The sequence below is a fragment of the Phocoena sinus genome, chromosome 4, assembly GCF_008692025.1.
Source record: "Phocoena sinus isolate mPhoSin1 chromosome 4, mPhoSin1.pri, whole genome shotgun sequence".
Taxonomy (NCBI): domain Eukaryota; kingdom Metazoa; phylum Chordata; class Mammalia; order Artiodactyla; family Phocoenidae; genus Phocoena; species Phocoena sinus.
The window spans coordinates 78373506-78392245 of record NC_045766.1 but is presented as its reverse complement, the minus strand read 5'-3'; the positions used below and the strand labels follow the sequence as shown (position 1 = coordinate 78392245).

The 18740-nt window shown below is 44.1% G+C and overlaps 1 protein-coding gene across 8 annotated transcripts in view; it reads right to left on the bottom strand.

The window, feature by feature from the left end:
* Window positions 1-14588, bottom strand: part of FSTL1 (follistatin like 1) — a 50816-nt gene extending 36228 nt beyond the window's left edge. For 3 of the 8 annotated variants that reach the window (XR_004349582.1, XM_032629731.1, XM_032629729.1), the window contains exons 1-2: window positions 14446-14579; window positions 14228-14284 (exon numbers count right to left, since the gene is read on the bottom strand). Coding sequence is in view for 3 of the 8 variants with exons in the window: in XM_032629731.1 (XP_032485622.1) it covers window positions 14228-14284; window positions 14446-14448 (60 nt within the window). In the remaining 5 variants the exon portion in view is untranslated. Of the gene's footprint in view, window positions 1-171; window positions 14285-14445 lie in introns of all 8 variants that reach the window. The other 5 variants (XR_004349586.1, XR_004349585.1, XR_004349584.1 and 2 more) reach the window with 3 other exon arrangements.
* Window positions 14589-18740: the final 4152 nt, after the last annotated feature.

The following is an 18740-nucleotide window of genomic DNA, read 5'->3' as shown; positions in this document are numbered from 1 at the left end:
AGCATTACTTAGAAAAATAACCCAATCACCAACTCAAATATAGCCCCCAGGGAGGAACCCAGCTTGCTCTCTAATTCACACAGCAATTCAATGAAACAACTTAGGCAAGAAATGAAGAGCCTTCTGTTTGATCAGATGTGTAAAGGGAATTTAGAGGGAAAATGCAATTACCTAAGCTGTCAAATGACCAACATAGCAGGGTTAATAATCCTCAAGCGCTGGTTGTTCTTACAGGATTTCATATCACCTTCATGGTTTCTTTATTTTTATGTAAAAAAAGAGAAAGCCTAGATAGGGCATATAACAAACAAAAAAATACAGTTTCTTATTATCATCCAGGTTATATTATACCCGTTCTTTTACAGAAAACAAAGAAAAACACAGACTCTTTTCCAGTTGTATTTCTCAGAGAGAAAACTGTTAACTTTTTAACTGCCCTTTAAACGATACGGCCCACAGACAGCTTAGAAAATTTTATTAAGAAATAAGTCTGCAGTGAGTACTGAATTTATTTTACCCAACATTTAGCAAAGACTTGAATGTCTGGCCTCTGCTCAAAACACTTCCCAATCCCATTCTCCCTTCTAGTCCCATCCCCCAGGAAAGGAAATTGAGAAATCCCAAACAAACTCCTACCTGAAGTGGATATCCTTGTGCTGGGGTTTTCTTTGATCATTAGCCAGCCCTTGATGCCACGCAGAAAATTACTCTTTTGTTCAACATGATACAGACACCAATTAATGCATAAAGTGAAAGGCTTTACCCTTAAAATAAAGAGCTAAACTAGGGAAGTCTGCTTCTCTGCATGTGGCTGCTGGCAAGGCCAAGGCCACACAGGCTAAGAAATGAAAGAAAATGCCAAGGACAGAAGACTAGAGGAGGGGTAGGGGGGACAAAGCACAAACGAACAGATTCCTGAAAGATCCTAAGGACTCTAAGGAGAAGCCAGGTGAATTTCCTGCTTCTGATGTAGACCTCAGCCTGCTCCAATTAATTGTAGCATTGTAATCACAGCATATGGTGAAGACCCAAGGATGGGAATGCCCTTGGAAAAGTGAAGCTGACTGTTCTGAGCATTTGTGAATTCTGCCACCGTTCCCAAGAAGGTGTTGCGAGCTGGGTTGGGCCCCCCAGAAGCCACACCTGGGTCCTCCTGATAGGGACCCTGACAATGACGGGAACTCTGGTATGTCTGAGTCTGGGCTCAGTGCAGGCATCTGGAATTCTGCTTCAAAGGTTGTAGCTGCTCTAATAGGAATTCCACACTCGTGTGTCAATTTCACATTAAAATCTAGATGAGCCAGGTATGGTGGTGAGTCATCAGGAATTTTAAGTTCTCCATCCATTTTATTTTTCTCTGTTGCAACTGTTATGCCATAAACTTGAGTCCTTTACCAAAATGGAAAATGTCTATTTAGCGTGACCCTAACAAAAACTAGTAGGACATGCTAGCCATAGAATTTGAGAAGAAAAACATACTTCTTATTCTTGGAATGAGGTAGGGAATGAATGAATGAATGAATGACATACATTGATTAAGTTAACAAGCAAACTTCACAACCACAAAAATAAACACTGATCTATATCATTAGGCTCAGAAAGAAATCAGGACATTATAACAGAAGTTAAGTACCAAACTAGATTAAACACAACAATCAAATTAAGGGAAATTTAATAACATATATGCTTCTCTTCTTTAGTTTCCACAGGAATTTGTTTTTGTGAGGGGAGTGTATTTGTGAGGGGAGTGTATTGTAGTCTATTAGTAGATGGTCACATTCTCCAAGTAGTGAAACTTAAGTCAGTTAAGTAGTAAAATTTATGGGTGTCTCTGTGTATATAGTCTACCCTGGAGAACAGCCAATTTGAATTCAATTCTGACACTGTACAAGTGGCCTTATTAGGAAAGCCACAGACAGCACTGGGCTGGCCCCCCAATTCAGAACCAAAGGTCAGCAGAGTTTAGCATACTGGGATTGTCTAGTGGGATTCAGGAACTAGAGTGCAGTTGAGGTACCAAGCATTAAACAGGACTAAAACATCTGTGCTGGCCTCTGCTTCCTTACTGCATTCACCCTCTCAAGTCACTTGATTTAACCACTGAGGTCAAGGCCAAAGAGCAGTGCCTTCAGCTGTAACAAGAGCCCTGAACCGATTTAGAGAGAAGGCATGGGGACCAGGGCAGGAACTTCATCAATTCCTGTTGAGGAAACCCAGGATCCTGGTCATGGGCCAGGCCACATGGTGAGAAGGCAAGAAGAGTTCTGGAAAACAAAATAGGGTCCATGCAACGCTTTCAGACAACGATTTTTGTAAGCTGTTTCAATATTGCATCATTATTTTGAAAAGAAAATGTGAACATTTACAAAGGTCAGAAGAAAGTTTTGTTTTTGTTTTTTTGTAAGTTCAGTAAAAGCTCAAGTTGCACGTTTTGGAATCTTGGGTTGTCTTCTTTTTTAAAAAAAGATTCCTTGCTCAACCCCAAGAAGACCCAGCATCCTTAATTTCTTGCCCAGTGTTGTGGATTAGCTGCTTTCTAAAGTGGAAAAATCAAGTGATTCCTTTCTGTAGAATAGACAGCAACTGGGATTTCTGGGCATGAAGACTGTTCGGGTGCCACGTGACGTACCGTTTATATTTCATTCAATGCACACAGGAGAAAGCAAGGGACACAAAACGCCTCCTGCTTTTTACTCGTTCTCTGTTCCCATTCCTGGGCCAGCTTCTCTTTCAAACTGCTCCTCCTTGGGCCGTCAATTAAGACAAGAGCTAATCAAACATCTTAACTCCATTAAGTAGAATACTTTGACAATCCAACCTAAAATGTCTGCCTCCTTTTATATGGATAGGATTTCAGAGCGGGTTTGAGAGCTCCCCTACTCTAACCCCCATATTTTGCAGATGAGGGGCCCAGTGACTTGCCCAAGTTCACTCCACCAAGGACCGCACAAGGCTCATTACCCGGGTGCCACTGCCTGTCCTGGGTTCCCTCCAGCCCATCTCTGGCCAATAAATGGAGGCTTGTTGGAAGCTGGCTCACATCACGGAATCTCTGTAAACTCAGCCACAGCTGCAGCCAGCACTGCTGATATTTTCTCAACTCTGAACCTCTCAAGACAGCTGAATCCTGACGGTCTCATAACTTCATTCACCTGCTTCTTACATGTGAGGCTCATGCCAGTCCCCTGAGACAGTTTAAGGCTAAGAAAGCGGGGGCGAGGGGGCAGGGAATGAGTGAAGAGAGGCAACCCAAGTCAGAGCTGCAGAACTGTGCAGACTGTGCTGAAAAGGCTCACTGCCAAGCAGACACTGTCTAGACTTTAACCGGCCTCTCCAGAGGGGGGTGTGGGGAGGAGGGGGAGTAAGGCCAGAAAGCCTGCTTGCTTTTTATTCAGCTAAGGCAAACACATGACACAACCTCTGACAGGCTCCAGGCTGGGAGTTCACTCTGTCTAAGACGTTTCTTCCTCGGCGCTGGAATTCAGCTGTGGGCTGAGGGAAGTTGTGCTAATCCAGCAATCCAGGGGAAGCTAGGAATGCTTTTCTCAATTCCTGGGGAATCATAGTTCCCAAACTAAATTGAGTTGGGCAAGAGCCAAAAGTAGCACATTTCTGGTTGTAAAAGGACAGATTTTTTAAAATTTCCATTTGTATCATCTTAGGTAATCCATGAGGAAAATCCACAAAAATACAGAACTGGCTTTTGGTGGAGGCCTGTTATGAAAGCTTTCTAAGACTCTGAATGATATCAATTTATAAAATGTACAGAGGAGAAATGGCCACCATAGTCAAATAAGCATCTTTTATCTGAGAGAAAATGTTGGGTCTGGGAAGCTCTGCACCATCAGTTAGAAAAAAGGTGGTTCTCCCTCTGGGTGGGCAGACAAGGCCCAGGATAGGGCAGAGAGACTGGTAAGCAGAGTGCAGGACGGAGTCAGCCCAGGTGGCTCCCTTGGCCAGCCACTTTTGTGCAGTCGACAGTCTGAACAACCATACCTAGACACTTAGCTGGAGTCTTAGAGCTGTCTTGCAGTTTGGTCTTATTCAACGTGGAATCGTTGTGAATACATCTGAAGGACAAAGAAACTGTTTTAAAGCAGCTCCTGAGTCACTGACCATTATGAGGCAAGTGCTCTGATGGAACAACTATACTGTACTTCAATGTGGGTCAAAGAAGCACCTGGACCCGAACCAAGGTGAGGCCATGCCCATGTCGATGTGGCCAGAATGACCATGACCAGGCCTCAAGTATTGATCCAGGCACTTGCAGCTGATAGAGCATGAAGAGTTAAATGACAGAGCCTGTGCAGTTGTTTTTGAGTCCATATAACCTAGAGAGAAAAGGTCTTTGTTTTCAAAGTCACATTCAGAAATAAGACTCAGTGGACCTTAAGCACACTTGAACACAGGGTATTTGCCTTCCTTGAGAGTTGGAAGTCCTGGGTTTGTATCCTGGCTTTACGATTTACTAGGTGACTGATTTGGGGTAACTAACGATCTCCTGAGCCATGGTTTCTTCACTGATAAATGAAGATTATAGTAACAGCATCATCATGTTGTGAGAGTTAGATAAGGCTCCTTCCCTCTCCCTGCTGTTGTCTGGCTAACACCACTCATACTTGGGGCTCAGCTTGGGGGCACACCCTCTGTGAGGCCTTCCCGCGACCCCCAGTGCTGGGTTACGTTGTCAGCCCTGTCCTAGCACTTACCATGCTGGGTCACTCCGCCCTGTGTGCCTCCCTCAGTGGACCGCAAGCTCCTTGGGGACAGGTCTGTGTCTTAGTCACCAGCATTAACTCAGTGCCTGATAGAGAACAGGAAACCTTTCCTTCCTCGAGTTTACTTGGAGAACTGTTACTTTGTCCCAGATGGTTGAAGCAAAATAACGCGTCAAGATTTTGTGTAGCTTTCTCTCTGCATGAAATGTGAACCTGGTGCTCTGTGTATGTTTTGGCAGCTCCGAAAATGCAGCCCAAACACTCCACGATGACCTCTTTGTTATGGTGGAGGAAGGAGATGAGAAAGAAAAGGAAAGACAAGAAGGCAGAGGGAAAAGATGAAGAGAGCAACGTAGGGAGCAATAAAGAAACCAGGCTCCGGGGCCTGGGAATTGGTGGCCACGTGACGCTGCAGTCAGGGCTGGCTGCCAGACACAGCAGCGCCCAGCAGAGGACTCAAATTTGTGTGCAAAATACCCGAAGCACTGCCTTGGTTCCCAAACGGACAAATCAGCCTGCTCCAGGGATACTGTCTTTGACAGAAGGTCTTTATTTTTCTTTCTTTCTTTTTTTTTTTGCGGTACGCAGGCCTCTCACTGTTGTGGCCTCTCCTGTTGCGGAGCACAGGCTCCGGACGCACAGTCTCAGCGGCCATGGCTCACGGGCCCAGCCGCTCCGCGGCACGTGGGATCCTCCTGGACCGGGGCACGAACCCGCGTCCCCTGCATCGGCAGGCGGACTCTCAACCACTGCGCCACCAGGGAAGCCCGGTATTTATTTTTCAAACAGTGAAAGCAAAGAGTTCTATTCCTTTGCCTGATCATTATTTTCTAAACCCCAAATTGAGTATTTGTGGCACAGGGACAGGCTGTGCTACAGGGACTACAGCAAGAATATGCAAATGACAAATCCCACAAAAAATCCAAGATATCTGGTGGCCACCTCCATGTGTAAGAAGGGTGGACACAGGAGAAAAACTGAATCTGGAAAAATTCCAGGGGAGTTTTATCACCTCTCTTTTTTGCCTTTTCTCACTCTTCTTCCCTTTCCAGTTCTCTGCCTTGTTCACTCAGTCTTCAGGAAAAACCTATGCTGGCTTACAACATGCACTGCCTGTGCCAGGAAGGTGCTCAATGAGTCCTTAACTCTTTTCCCGGAGGAATGACAGAGCTGTGGCTTCACAGAGGAAATGCTGGAAGTTTGAAGGCAAGATTGGCTCAGTAGAGGCAAGGGTTCTGGTATGAATTCTGGGCGTCAAAGCATCCACTGAAATAAATATTCTAGTTGTCTTTTGAAAGGTGATCCTTAATCTCTGGAGAGAATAAAGGAAGCAAGGGGAGTTCTGCCAGCCATGAGCACATGCGAGTGTGCAAACACACACACACACACACACCATAGCTTTTGGAGCTCTTCCAATAAGTAGAGATGCCACAAGCTTGATAATAATAGCTAACATTTACTGTACTCTGTGTGCCAAACCACTCTTCTAATTGCTTTACATGGAATAGCTTACTTGATTCTCACAACTAACTTATGGGGTAAATATTCCATATTAAGCCCATTTTATAGATGAGGAAACAGACCCAGAGAGGTTAAGTATTTTCCCCAAGTTCACAGGGCTAATAAGGGCTACGCTAGGATTTAAACTCAGGTAATATAGCTTCAAGGCCTGAGTGCTAAACCATTACGCTATACTTCCTCTCAACGATAAATCAGTGAACAGAACAACAACCTGAGCCAGTGCACAGGTTGTACAAATACAGACAATGCCTAGTGAATGTTAATGTGTAAACTGAGAATTCTCTTGTTGAAATCATTAGAGTTAAAAACATTCTTTATCAGTGCCCAGGAGGGACTCTTAAGATGCACTTCTTTTTTGCAAGTGTTTGGTGTTGGCTGTGTGCTATGAGGAGAAGAGGCTTTTCTATTATCTAATTGGATTGATAGGCAAGAGAGACGTCTAGCCATTATTCATTTTACAAATGGAGAAAGTAAGCTCAGGGAGGTAAAGTAATTTGCTCATGGTTTCACAGCTCGACAAGGCCAGAATTCAAAACTATTCATTACCCCAAAGCCCTTGCTCTTAACTGAGGCTGCAAGTCAGAGATATTAATTAGGTGGCTTTAAAAAGGTAACATTAGCAAGAAAGGGAAAGAGCAGGACTTCTAAATCAAGGACTCTTTCACTATGTTCTTCTTAATAAGAAAGTTCTGTAACAGGGTCCATGTAAAAGGTAAGACTTGGAAACACCCAGATATGAGAACAAGAGAAGAGAATGAAGAAAGGAACTCAGTAGAAGGCTTGAGTGACATGAAAACAAGAAATAAGAGAAAAGCGCTAGCACTCCAGGAACAGACACAATTTCAGATGAAGTTCCACACAAAAAGCTGCCACCTACTGGACAGACTGGTCAAGTGGTCAAGGTGAACAGCCTGAAAATGGCCCCAGCAGCTCCCTTGGAGCCTCTCAAATTCTGAGAAGGCATCCATCCCACAGCTGCATTTCAGGGATTTCTGCACCAGCAGCAAGAGGTGAGGAAGCGGGTGGTAATTTCTGTGAATGCCAAAGATTTGGTCCCCTAACGGCCAGGTCCATTTGAGCTGTACAGTAGCTAAGGTGGTAGCAGCTACTTCAGAATAGGGACCAACATGGTACTGCTTTTAGTTCCACACTATTCTTAATAGCAGTATATGTGCAGAGTGATTGGTATAACTGGAACTGCTGTAGATCAATAAATTACATTCATTTACTATCACTGAGGGACAGAATGACAGACTGTGGAATAAGACAAATTTTGCCTCAGACACAGGATTTTAAATCTTGAATACGATAAAAAGTAGTAAAAGACATTTTCCCTACCTCAAGCCAACATCCCATGCCACACATACGTATAAACCGGGCCTGCAACATATCATGCTTTTGCCATGTGTCACATGACTTGTTTTGGCAACAGCTTAGTTGGTCACAAATAGTGTCTGGGATTATACAGGAAACATTTTAAAGGTCATAAATTCAGACAATCCTGGGAATAGCTTACTAGTGATGGCTTCCAAATGAGCATATAAAAAGTCTGCAAAGAGATTACATGGAAATCCTCCAACCACAGCAGAAAATGCAGATTTACAGGATATATTTTGTACTCCAACTACCCAGAGAGCTTTCCATTTAGCAGTTTCTTGCCAGGCGGCTGCTAATGCAGAAGCTGTTATCTATGACAGCAGCAGCTCTTAGAGCCTTAGCAAGAACAACTATTTACTCCAGCAGAAGAGCCAAGAAAATTCTCATATTTTTGTTGATGGCCAGTATTAGAGAGTTTGGCTTACACGGTTAAGGTGGTCGAACTCATCTAGAGAACTTAGAAGCTTGAGCCAGGAACAAACTGCTGTTTTCTCGACATTTTCATCCATTTGCTACCCTAGTTCCATCACCTATTACCCCATGTTGTTGTTGTTTCACATAGTCCCAAACTCTGCCTTCTAATCATCTTAATTCTGGCTAAAGATATACCAATGTCTGTCAAATTGGATTGACTTTTCCAGCAGAAAAGGCAAAATGTCTTTTATCTCACACACAGAGTAACTGCTAGTGGCTGTCTACAGCATTGCTGAGAAGGGTTTTCTAACCTCCTAAAGGCTCAGAAGGAAGAATTCTGATTGATTAGTGAGGTCTGCCATGGGTAAGGGAGAGGGTAGTGGTGACATGCACACCATGTTTGTTCCATCTCTGCAGGCGATTTATCATAGTGTTGGGAGGCACCAATTTTCACTGCTTACAGTGTCTAGTAGGCATATCACATACATCTGTTAATTGATTTTGATAATTTCTCTGAAAGGAGGGATGAAGGGCTAGTTTATCTTTAGGTGGTAGAATTATGGGCAACTTTATTCGTTGCTCTAGTTTTTTCTATATTCTCTGAGCTTTTTATGAACATATTTAATTTCCATATTTTATCAGAAAATAGCACTTTCTTATTTAAATAAAATAGCATATATTAGAAGGATAAATTCCTCTCGAAAAAGGTGAGATGTCACAAGAATCCTCATGATGGATTTTAAGACATTTTGTCATACTTCTCTATAAATTGTTACATAGTTGTGAGGATAGGCATTGGAGTGGGGGGGGTGTTCTGCTTTTTAATTTAAATGATAATCATTTGCCGGAGCCTTAAATTTTTTGTAAACATAACTTTTAGTGGAATATATTGCTGTTAACTCTTAACTCTTTTCCTCTTGTTAGGTATGTAGTAGGCTTTAAGTTTTTAGCTTTCATAATGTGATAGGCATCTTATGTAGAGTCCCTTTAAAAGTAATAATGACCAGGGCAAAGTGGTCAAACAGAATTATCTGAGTTTTTCTTTCCTTGATTTGGTTTCTCAGCGTAGATTATATGGAGCCCTGAAATATCCATCAGCAAAACAGTCAAGTCAGCTATACAAAGTTTGCTAAAATGAATTCATGTCAATAAAGACTGTATTTAACTGTGTTTGCTATGTTTTTGTAGCTAACAAGGAAAACAATTTTCTACTGCAAGCACTGTTAACTACAAGTTAAAAACGCTTAAAATAATATCCAAAGTGCAAGTCTCACATGGAGAGGGTTCATTTACCTTTTCATGAATTATTAAAGGTTCATTATTGTTAAATCATGAACTAAAAGCTTGCCAAATGTTAGTAGGGACAGACATCAAGAGACTGGACTAATTAAATGATAATTAATGATCATCAAGTGATGAAACGTAACCTCGATCATATCTATACCTCACTTTTTTTTCATTTTAACTGTTTCCACACACCCTGAGTTCACAGCCTCCCTACTGTACCAGCTCCCTCAGTCTTGATTGGGTGGTGGCTACATGGGTATATTCACATGTGAAAGTTCATCAAACTATACATTAAAGATTTGTGCATTGTACTAATGTAAAATAACTTTAAAAATCAGGGGAAGTCCCTGTTAATGTAAAAAAAAGCAATAATAATAATGAAGATGGTTGTTCATCATGTAGTTATAATAATATACGTTATAGCTGCCACAGTTTAAATCTAACGGCCCACCATTAGATTGTAAGCAACCTGAGGGCAGAGACCATGTCTTGCTATGACTCTGACATAGCTATGCTTGCTATGACATCCATGACTCTGCCCTGTGTAGGGCATGCTCAGCCTACATCAGGGAATACTGACTGATGGGCACCGTGAAGTGAAGGCCTGTGCTGTTAATGACTCACTCTTGGAGAAAGCACCCCATGCCAAAGTCACAAGTGACAGAAGATGGAACCTTAGAGAAAAGTATGCATTTGACCTACAGGACATCAGTCACATAGCTTACAAAATGAACCCATCTAAGTATAAGTTGTTTTTCAGTCCTATAATATCTGGTGTCCTTAAGCTAATACTATTTGTGGCTACTAGAAATTTCTGTCTGGATGTCCATTTATTTGAAAAGGAGCAGGAAAAAGACACCATGATGTTTTCAATCCTCCATGTGTGACCACTGGCATTTACAGCTCATCCTTTCCCTGTTCTCCTGGAAACATGTGTCTTCCTACCTCACTGACTTTGAAGACTTTATTTTCTTCTTTGCGACATTACATTCATAGCAGCCCATGCCCCCACCTCACAGCTCTTCCCAAACTCATTCCTCTGAGCCTGAGAATGGACTCCTGCTTTCCATTACCCAATCCAGAGATGTCTATGGGAATTGTGACAGGTCCTTTCTAAAGACAGTCTCAACATCCAGGGCCTCAATTTGCAGGGTGCTTGTCCATCTGTTTTGGCTATTCAGCAGAGTCACTGCCATGTTTTAACATCCCAATTTCTAACAATGGTCTCCAGAATCACAGCAAGGAGTTTATTTGCCAAAGGATAAACAAACAAGAGATAGTGGTTAATGTACAAGATGGATATTAAAATCCTAGTTTTTTCCGTAGCTTCAAGAAGCAGTCAGAGGATGTGGGGAAAATCAAGGCAAAATGGGAAAATCACACTCTAGGCCTTCCTGAATCCACTATTAGAATAATTCTAAAGAATAAAGAGGAGACCCCACATCTGCCAATAATACCCCTGGTGGTTGCTTAACCGTATGTTGATAACAGGGTATAAATGAGGTTATGAAACCTGGCTTCAGAGGGACAATGCCCTAGGAATCTTCTTGCCTATCTGTATAATTGTTATTGTTCTTGCTGCTATTATCTTAAATGATGCACTCACAGTTCATAGGTTAAGTATTCCCTTACTGGAATGAGTGTTCTGATTTGTGAATCAGTCTCCTGTACTTGTGACTTATCATGATGAATTTATAGACCTTGAATGTTGGAAATCAGAGTGCCAGCAGAGATAACCACCAACGGAGAGTGGAGTGTGCTTGGACACTTGCCAACGCTGCCTTTTGGTGTTAAAGTAGACTCATACCCACCACCTCCTGAGACTCAAGGGCACATGGCAACCTTTCCCAGCCTCCACTATCCACACCTCGCAGTGAACTGCAGTAATTCTCAATGGGAGGGGGATGGGTGAAGGAAGAGTGAGCAGGCCCACCTAGCCCCCTCTCAAAATATTCTGAAACAAGGTAGCTTGCTCTGCCGCTGCAACCCCCCATTCCTTGTCCATTGCAGATACTAATATATGCTCATCAAGAGATATGTGCCAACACCCCGTTTCAAGCAGACTCTAAAGAGTACATGGCTGTGAGCTCAAGTGGATGGGATGGAATTTTGATGGAGGCTGCCTTAAGTATTAAGACAAAAAGAAAGAAAAAGAGGAAGCAGTCAAAAAATCAACCCTGAGGTGCCAAGAGACCATGAAAAACATTAAAAATATAACACTTTCCTTAATGAGATTTGTTAATAGTTTCTTGAATCTAACCAAACAGGATTTACAGACTGGCACTAATAATGACGACAACCACCTTCTCTCAAGCTAGGGACACCTGATTCTAGAGGTCTACTACTATTCCAAAGACTTGGCTTCTTCAACTATCAGCATAATTTGTTGTGCAATCACATACTTTAAAAATATGCTGAATTGAATCCTTGTGCTTGTATTAAATCAAAAAGCACCAAGAAAACTAAGTTTGTTTTTTAAATTTCATTTTAAAAGTTCAACAATATTTGTACGATTTCAGCCCTAAAGTCTACTAAAGTGAATTCATGTCAATAAAAACAGTAAATACCATTACTTGGCTTTGTTTGCTATATGTTGTTGCAGCTAACAAGGAAAAAAATTCCACTGCAAAAGCACCATTAACTACACGATAAAATGCTGAAAGTAATATCCAAATTGCTAGGGCTAATCTACCTTTTCATTTATTATTATTAAAACACTGATTAAAAACTTGCCAAATGTTACCAGGGTCAGATACCAAGAGATTGTATTGATAAAAAAAATAATCCTTAATAATATGGAGTCATGAAATGAAAGCTACATCATACCTACTCCTCACATACCCTGAGTTCACAACCTTCTTTCTGCACCACTTCCTCCGTTTTCATGCCTCAGCACTTCTTGATTTTGCCTCTTTCCCTACGATTTTGTCTTGGGAATTCTGTGAGAGTACTTTCTGCTCTTCCACCTCAAGCAGGAAATTGCTGCTGGGGGAACTTCCTATGAGGGCTAAGCTTTTCCCTGCAATGCACTGGGGGTGGGGGGTGGGGGGGTGTATAGTACAAACAGCTTGGGAGAATAGATCCCAGACCTTGGGCTACAGAGCCTTGCGGTGAGTGAACCTATGGCATCCTCACTCCTCAAATGTGCACTCCAGTTCACAGAGCGATTTCACACACTAGCTGGCAATTCCTAAACCTGCAGTAAAACAAACCAGGGATTCACCTCGTCCATCAACGGACTACAGCAGCCTTTTGAGGGCAACAGCAGGGATGGAAGGCTGTTTCTCAGCCAGGACTAAATCAGCCAGTGAAGGATCCTCCCTCAAACTCAAACCCTGGAGAACAAAATGCATTAGAAGCAGATCTGGAGTTCAAGATGAGCTCCACCAGTGGAAGGAGCTGGGTTCAGATCCTTCCTAAGAACTAGCTGTGAGACCTCGGGCAGGTTACCTAGTCTCCGGAACCTGTTTCTTCCTCTGTAAATTGTGGATAAAAAACTGACCCTACAAGGTTCTGGGAAGCTTTAAAAGAAATGAGGCATGCAGCCCAACCAATGTCTGCTATATAAGAAGTACATAGCAAATATGAAGTCCTTGTGTGAGACAGTGGTTAAGAGCCTGGGGTGCGATGCCTGACTGTGTTCAAATCCCAATCCTACCATTTAACAACTTAGGACACTAGGTAAATTACATGACCTTTCTGACTTAGTTTCCCCATCACTCAAATGGAGTTTTATTACAACACAAAGTAGATATCCAAAAAATATTAGCTATTTTTATTTCATTGTGAGTAAAAACAGCACGTGTTTCCAGATCAACCAAAAGTGTGGTAGTGAATTAAATGAGAGTTCAGTATAATGTGTATTTTTTTTTTTTAATCGGGAAGACCTTGCAGGCTTTTATGACTTTTCTGGGCAGTCAAGCTGTGATACTAAGGGTGGGGCTAAACTGTAATATGAAGAAAAAAAATTCAAAGAGGGAGAATAACCACCCACCAGGGAGCTATTTCTTTTGTAATGTACATTCCATTTCTTCTCCCTCATGCTTTTTAATTCCTTCCACATTTCCTGCCATAATTATCAAATGTTTGGTTTCTGACCTCACTTTTCTGGAGACTAGAGCCCAGGGAATTTATAATTGTTTATTTTCTGTCCATAAACCTTTGAGTTAATGGAGGGGCTTGTGAGCGAAGGGTTTGTTGGTTTGTTTGTAGTGTCTCAGGAAGGTCACTGGAGTTGAAAAGAAAACATTACCCAAAAGGCGCTGAAATACTTTGACTGGAAACGCAGAGCCCTCAGAGAGCAGAGCAATGGATCACTCATACTTGCGCAACGCCAGTTTAAGAAAAAAATTGAGATTTTAAAAGGCCGTTATTTGGCTCTGATAATAACGCAAAATCCGAGGGCACTTTACAAAAAAAGAAAAAAAAACCCCAGAGAGTCATCATTTTACTTTATAAAAGAAAAAAAATATCCCGCCCTAAAGAAAGAGTCTCTTGCGATCCCCCGACCCCCCTCCCCCAGGAGACAGACTCGGAAGGGAAAAGTCTCCAACTATTCTCAATTTCCTCTTAAGTGAAGGAAAGAACTCAGGCGCCTTTTTAAACTCGGCTCCTGCTCTTGTTGCCGCCTGCATCCCAATCGGCCCTGCTCGTCCTCTCTCCCCCTCCCCACTCTCCCTCCATATTAGCCGCGGGGGGGTTCCCGCTGACGGCCCAAACTACTTTTCCTGATTTTTAGGTTTAAGTTTTGTAAGCAGCATTTCTGCTCCGAGCGCCCCCCTCACCCGGCAGATGGAAACTCCCAGTCCTACCCGGGGAGAGCATCCCCTGGACGCACGCACCGCCCGCGCGACGCGCAGACCCCAGCGGCCCCGGCGCCTGAGTTCGGACCTCCTCAGAGGCTCACCTACCTCGGCGTGGACCCAGGCGACCGCCACCAGCGCGAGCGCGAGCCAGCGTGTCCACATCTGCGGAAAAGACAAGAGCGAGAGTGAAGGCACCGGGCCCCGTGTCGACCTCGGAAACTTCCTCGTGCCTCGGAGGCTCGCTCCCTCCGCCCGGCCACCCTCGGCCGCCCAGAGGGGTCGGGCCAGTGCGCTCGGCTCCGCGCAGCAAACCCCGCTCTCACCATGGTCCCGTTCCGGTCTCCGGAGGGCGCGGGGGCAGGCGGATGCAGCGAGCTCTAAGGGAAGGTGGGAGCTTCGCCGATCGCCAGCCTCAGAGGAAATCCGACCTGGCCTCGCCGCCCCTTAAGACCCCTCCTTCCCCGACAGCCTGCCCCCCAGCTCCTCCCCATTCTCCTCCCCCTTCTGCAGCAGCGGCCCCCGCGGCTCAGGGTTCCGCTCCCTCCTCCCAGCCCCTCGCTACGTCCTGGAGCCCGCGAGCGTCCTGGCGCCGCCGAACCCCTTTCCCGAAACCCAGGCCCCTAGTTTAGCCCCCAGGACGTGGAAGCCGAGGCACAGAGGGGGTGGTCCTGGGGGACACTGCAACAAAGGCGGAGGGGGTGTGGGTGTGGGAGCCGAAACCCCACCCCCGGGAGGGGCCGCTGGCTTGCTGCAGCTCGGGCAGGCTGCGAGTGCGGGCTGCGGCGGTGGCCAGGTGGGGCGGTAATGCTGGGGGCCCTGGCTCGCCCTGGGGCGGGAACCTGGGGGGAAAGGCCCTGCGGCGTGGGGAGCTGAAGTCGCCCCCTACGGCTGATAGAGAGAGGGCCAGAGGTGCAGAGGGACCCCCGCAGCTCCGGGTCCAGGGCATCACTGTCGCCAGAGCGCGAGGAAGGGGGGCGCGGGGCCCAGAAGACCAGCCAGCCTGAGGAAAGCTGCTTTGGGTTCAACTGTGGATTTCCTGGCGAGGGGGGTGGGAGGCGGAGGCCATCCTCCTCTGCTGAGAAGATCCTGATTCTAGCGTTTGCCTGCAGCCTCATCCCGTCCTTCCCTCAAGCCCAGGAGCGACCGGGGTCCCCCTGCTCTCCTCCTCCCAGCTTCACCTGTGTCCCTACTCCCACCCCGGTCATCCCGGGCACCCTCTATGTTCATACTTCACATCTCCACCAACTTCTTCCCAGAGGTCCTCAAATGCGTGATGCGTCTTTGACAGCGTTGACTCCGCAAACTGCTCCCACTGTAGCTTTTTTCCTACTGTGCGCCCGGTGTCCCTGGTGCGGAGAGCAAACCAACTTGACACCTCAGATTTAATGTGCCCAAGGCTGAGACCCACTTCCCACCAGTTCCGGGCCTGCTCATCCACCTCCCTGAAAAACGTTATCTCTATTTCTCAGACCCCAGTTGTGACCGTATACTGAGAGTTTTTCCTTCGAGATCTCCTGTTCATCCTTTCACCCCCATTCACATTTCCACTTCCCTAGGCCAGACCTTCATCCTCTTTCACTTAGGAACTATAGAAACCACCTCTGGTTCCCTCCAGCTCCAAGTTCTCCCCTGCCAGTCTCCACTGCAGCGCACTGCTGTATTATCTCTACATAAACACGGTCTTCCTCGTGCTCTTCCCCTGCTCAGAAACTTAAGCACTCTTCCCACGTCAAATCCAAAAGCCTTTCTTGTAAGTCATCCATCTAACCTTACTTAAGCTACTTATATGTCCTCTGCTCACATCAGGCCATCTTCTCATTGTCCTCTGAATTTGTCACATTCACTCTTTTACCATGGTTTATTGAGTGCCGACGGTTGTGGTCTTAGGGGGCTTTCAAATAACACCCATATCGCCCATGCAAGTTCAGAATCCATTGAGATAGCTGCAGGAGTCAGACTGGTGGAAAGCAAAATGTCAGCCTGTCCCTGGTAAAAACTGGAATGGTGGCAGTGGCTTTAGATCTGCAGGGACAAGGACCTGCTTGTACTTCACCCCAGAATTGAACATATCCCACCAGCCACAAACAGAGTTGGAAAGTCTGCTTGTATAAAACTGACTGCAGTTTTACAGTTTCTGGAAAAGCAGAAAATACATGCTTCCTGAGGCAGGCCTGCTTCCCGAAATTGAGGGGTCAGAGGGACACATCCCTAGTTCCTCCTTCAAGCTTCCCAGTCAGAAAATGCACTCCTGCTTCCTCATTATGGAAGTAAGAGAAGTAGGGAATAGGCATTCCCCCACCAGCTACCCATCCCAATCTCTGTGCTGGGACTGAAGGGCACTATGTTGTACAAGTTTTGCTTCTGCCCTGTAACTTACAGTACTTTTCATCCCTGGCCCATGCACTGCACCCTCTCAGAATCTGGCATGGTCTCCTCTCCTCCTTCTTCCTCTTGTCTATTCAAATTCTGTCTTTTTAAAAAAATTTTCAGGATCCAAGTAAAGTTTCATTGCTTTTCTGGTACCTTTTCTGGCAATAACTTGGCATAGTGGAAAGCACATGAGGTTTGAGGTCAAATGAACCTGGCTTTCAATCTTGTTGCCACCTTTTACTGGCTGTGTGACTTTGTCAGATTACTGAAGCTCTCTGAACCTAGGTTTCTGCATCTGACAATAATGCCTTGCAGGGGGTTGTGAAATTTAAATATGGTATCTTATAGAAAGTGCCAGGCAGGTAGCAGCCCTCCATAAATGGTAGCCATTATTATTTCATTAATCTGCTTTGCATCTGAATTGCAGTTGGTATCATATGCCAGGCACTAACCACAAGAGCCAGGTCTTTTTAATTTAATTATCACAACAAACTGAAAAGTATTTTTTTATTGTGTCCACTTTCCAAGTAAAAAAAATTGGGGTACTTTTCCGAGGTTAATAGTTGATTACATAGACTTACAACTTGGCATCTTATTGCATATTGTTATATGGTGTCTGACACTTGTTCATAATAGTTGTTAGTCTTGATTCTTCAGCCAGATTTTAAGTTGCTGAGGGCATAAACATTGTTTTTCATGTCTTCGTTCTCTCCACATCTGGAGCACAATTGATCAATTTGATTATATCAAAATTAAAGATTCCTGTTAAACAAGGGCACCACAGAAAAGTGATAGATTAGAACGAGATGTGTAATATCTAAAATGGACATAACTGCAATATATATGTGACCCCTGCAAATCAATAAGAAAAAGACAGGAAACTCAGTAGAAAAATGGTCAAAGGGTATGAACAGACAGTTTCTCAAAAAAAGGAATCCTGAATGGCCAACAAGTAGAGAAAAGATGTTCACAGTCACTGGCATTATTTAAACTACACAACAACCCTATAAAATCAGTATTATTTTATTACCTCCATTTTACAGGTAAGGAAACTTAGACACAGAGAGTTTAAGTAACTTGCCCAAAGTTACATAAGAAATGGTAAATATTACTTTACACTTATTACAGTGGCAGAAATTAGAGAGTTGGACAATGCCAAATGTTAGTATGTGCAGAGTGTAGTCTTTCTGGTATACTGTAGTGATTAAGAGCATGGGTTTAGGAGCCGGGTTACCTTGGTTCAAATTTGCCTTGGTAGTAAATCTTGGCTTTATTACTTACTGAGTAACCTTGGGCAAGTTACTTACCTCTGGTCTCAGTTTCCTCATTTGTAAAACAGGGATAATAATAATAGTAACTCCATAGGATTGTTCTGCAGATTATATGTGTTAATATATGTAAATTACTTAGAACAGTGCCTGGTACATAAGCTTATAATTAATGTGTGCTGCTAGGGGAATAATTCAATGGAAGGACCTCGCAGATACTGATGATAATTCTGTGCTACAGACTATGGTTAACTTGACTCTCTATAATAAACACAAAACAAAACAAAATGAACCGACAACAATAACAACAAAACAAAGGAGTTGATAGCTGTATCACTGATGAATTTTTTGGTTGCAGATGACAAAGAGGCCAACTTAAATTGCTTATGCAATTAAACAGAATTTATTCACCTAGTAGCTGAGAGATCCAGGGGTAAGTCTGGCTTCAGGAAAGCCTTCATCCGGACTGCAAATAAGGTCAGCAAGGATCCTGTTTCTTGCCGTCTCTCCTCTTTACCTTCAGTAATCTTTATTCATCCCTGGGTTCCATATGGTGGCTTCTGAGAGTTCCAGTTTATGCTCTCAGGGTGGTAAACTGGTTTCAGTGCCAGCCTCATCACGCCCTTGGACTACCCCATCTGGGTGAGGGAGAGAGCCTCTTTTGGGAGCTGCTACAAAATCTTAGGGTTCACTTTTTAAAAAAGAAAGCATAAATTGAATTTCTTGACATCTCCATACCAGTCACTTTGATTGGAGGCTGGGCTGGGCTAATTTGAGCCAATGAAGACTCACCCAAAAGAAAATAAGGGTAATGTTGACAGGAAAAGCAGGAATGAATGCTGGGACCAAGCCAAGAATGTCCGCTGCAGCAACGAATCACCAACCTACACTGTGAAACCAGTACTCTCCAAAGTTGGGGTGCAGGGTCCCCCGAGGACATGGGAAAAAATATTAGAATGTCTATTTTTACTTATTTCCAA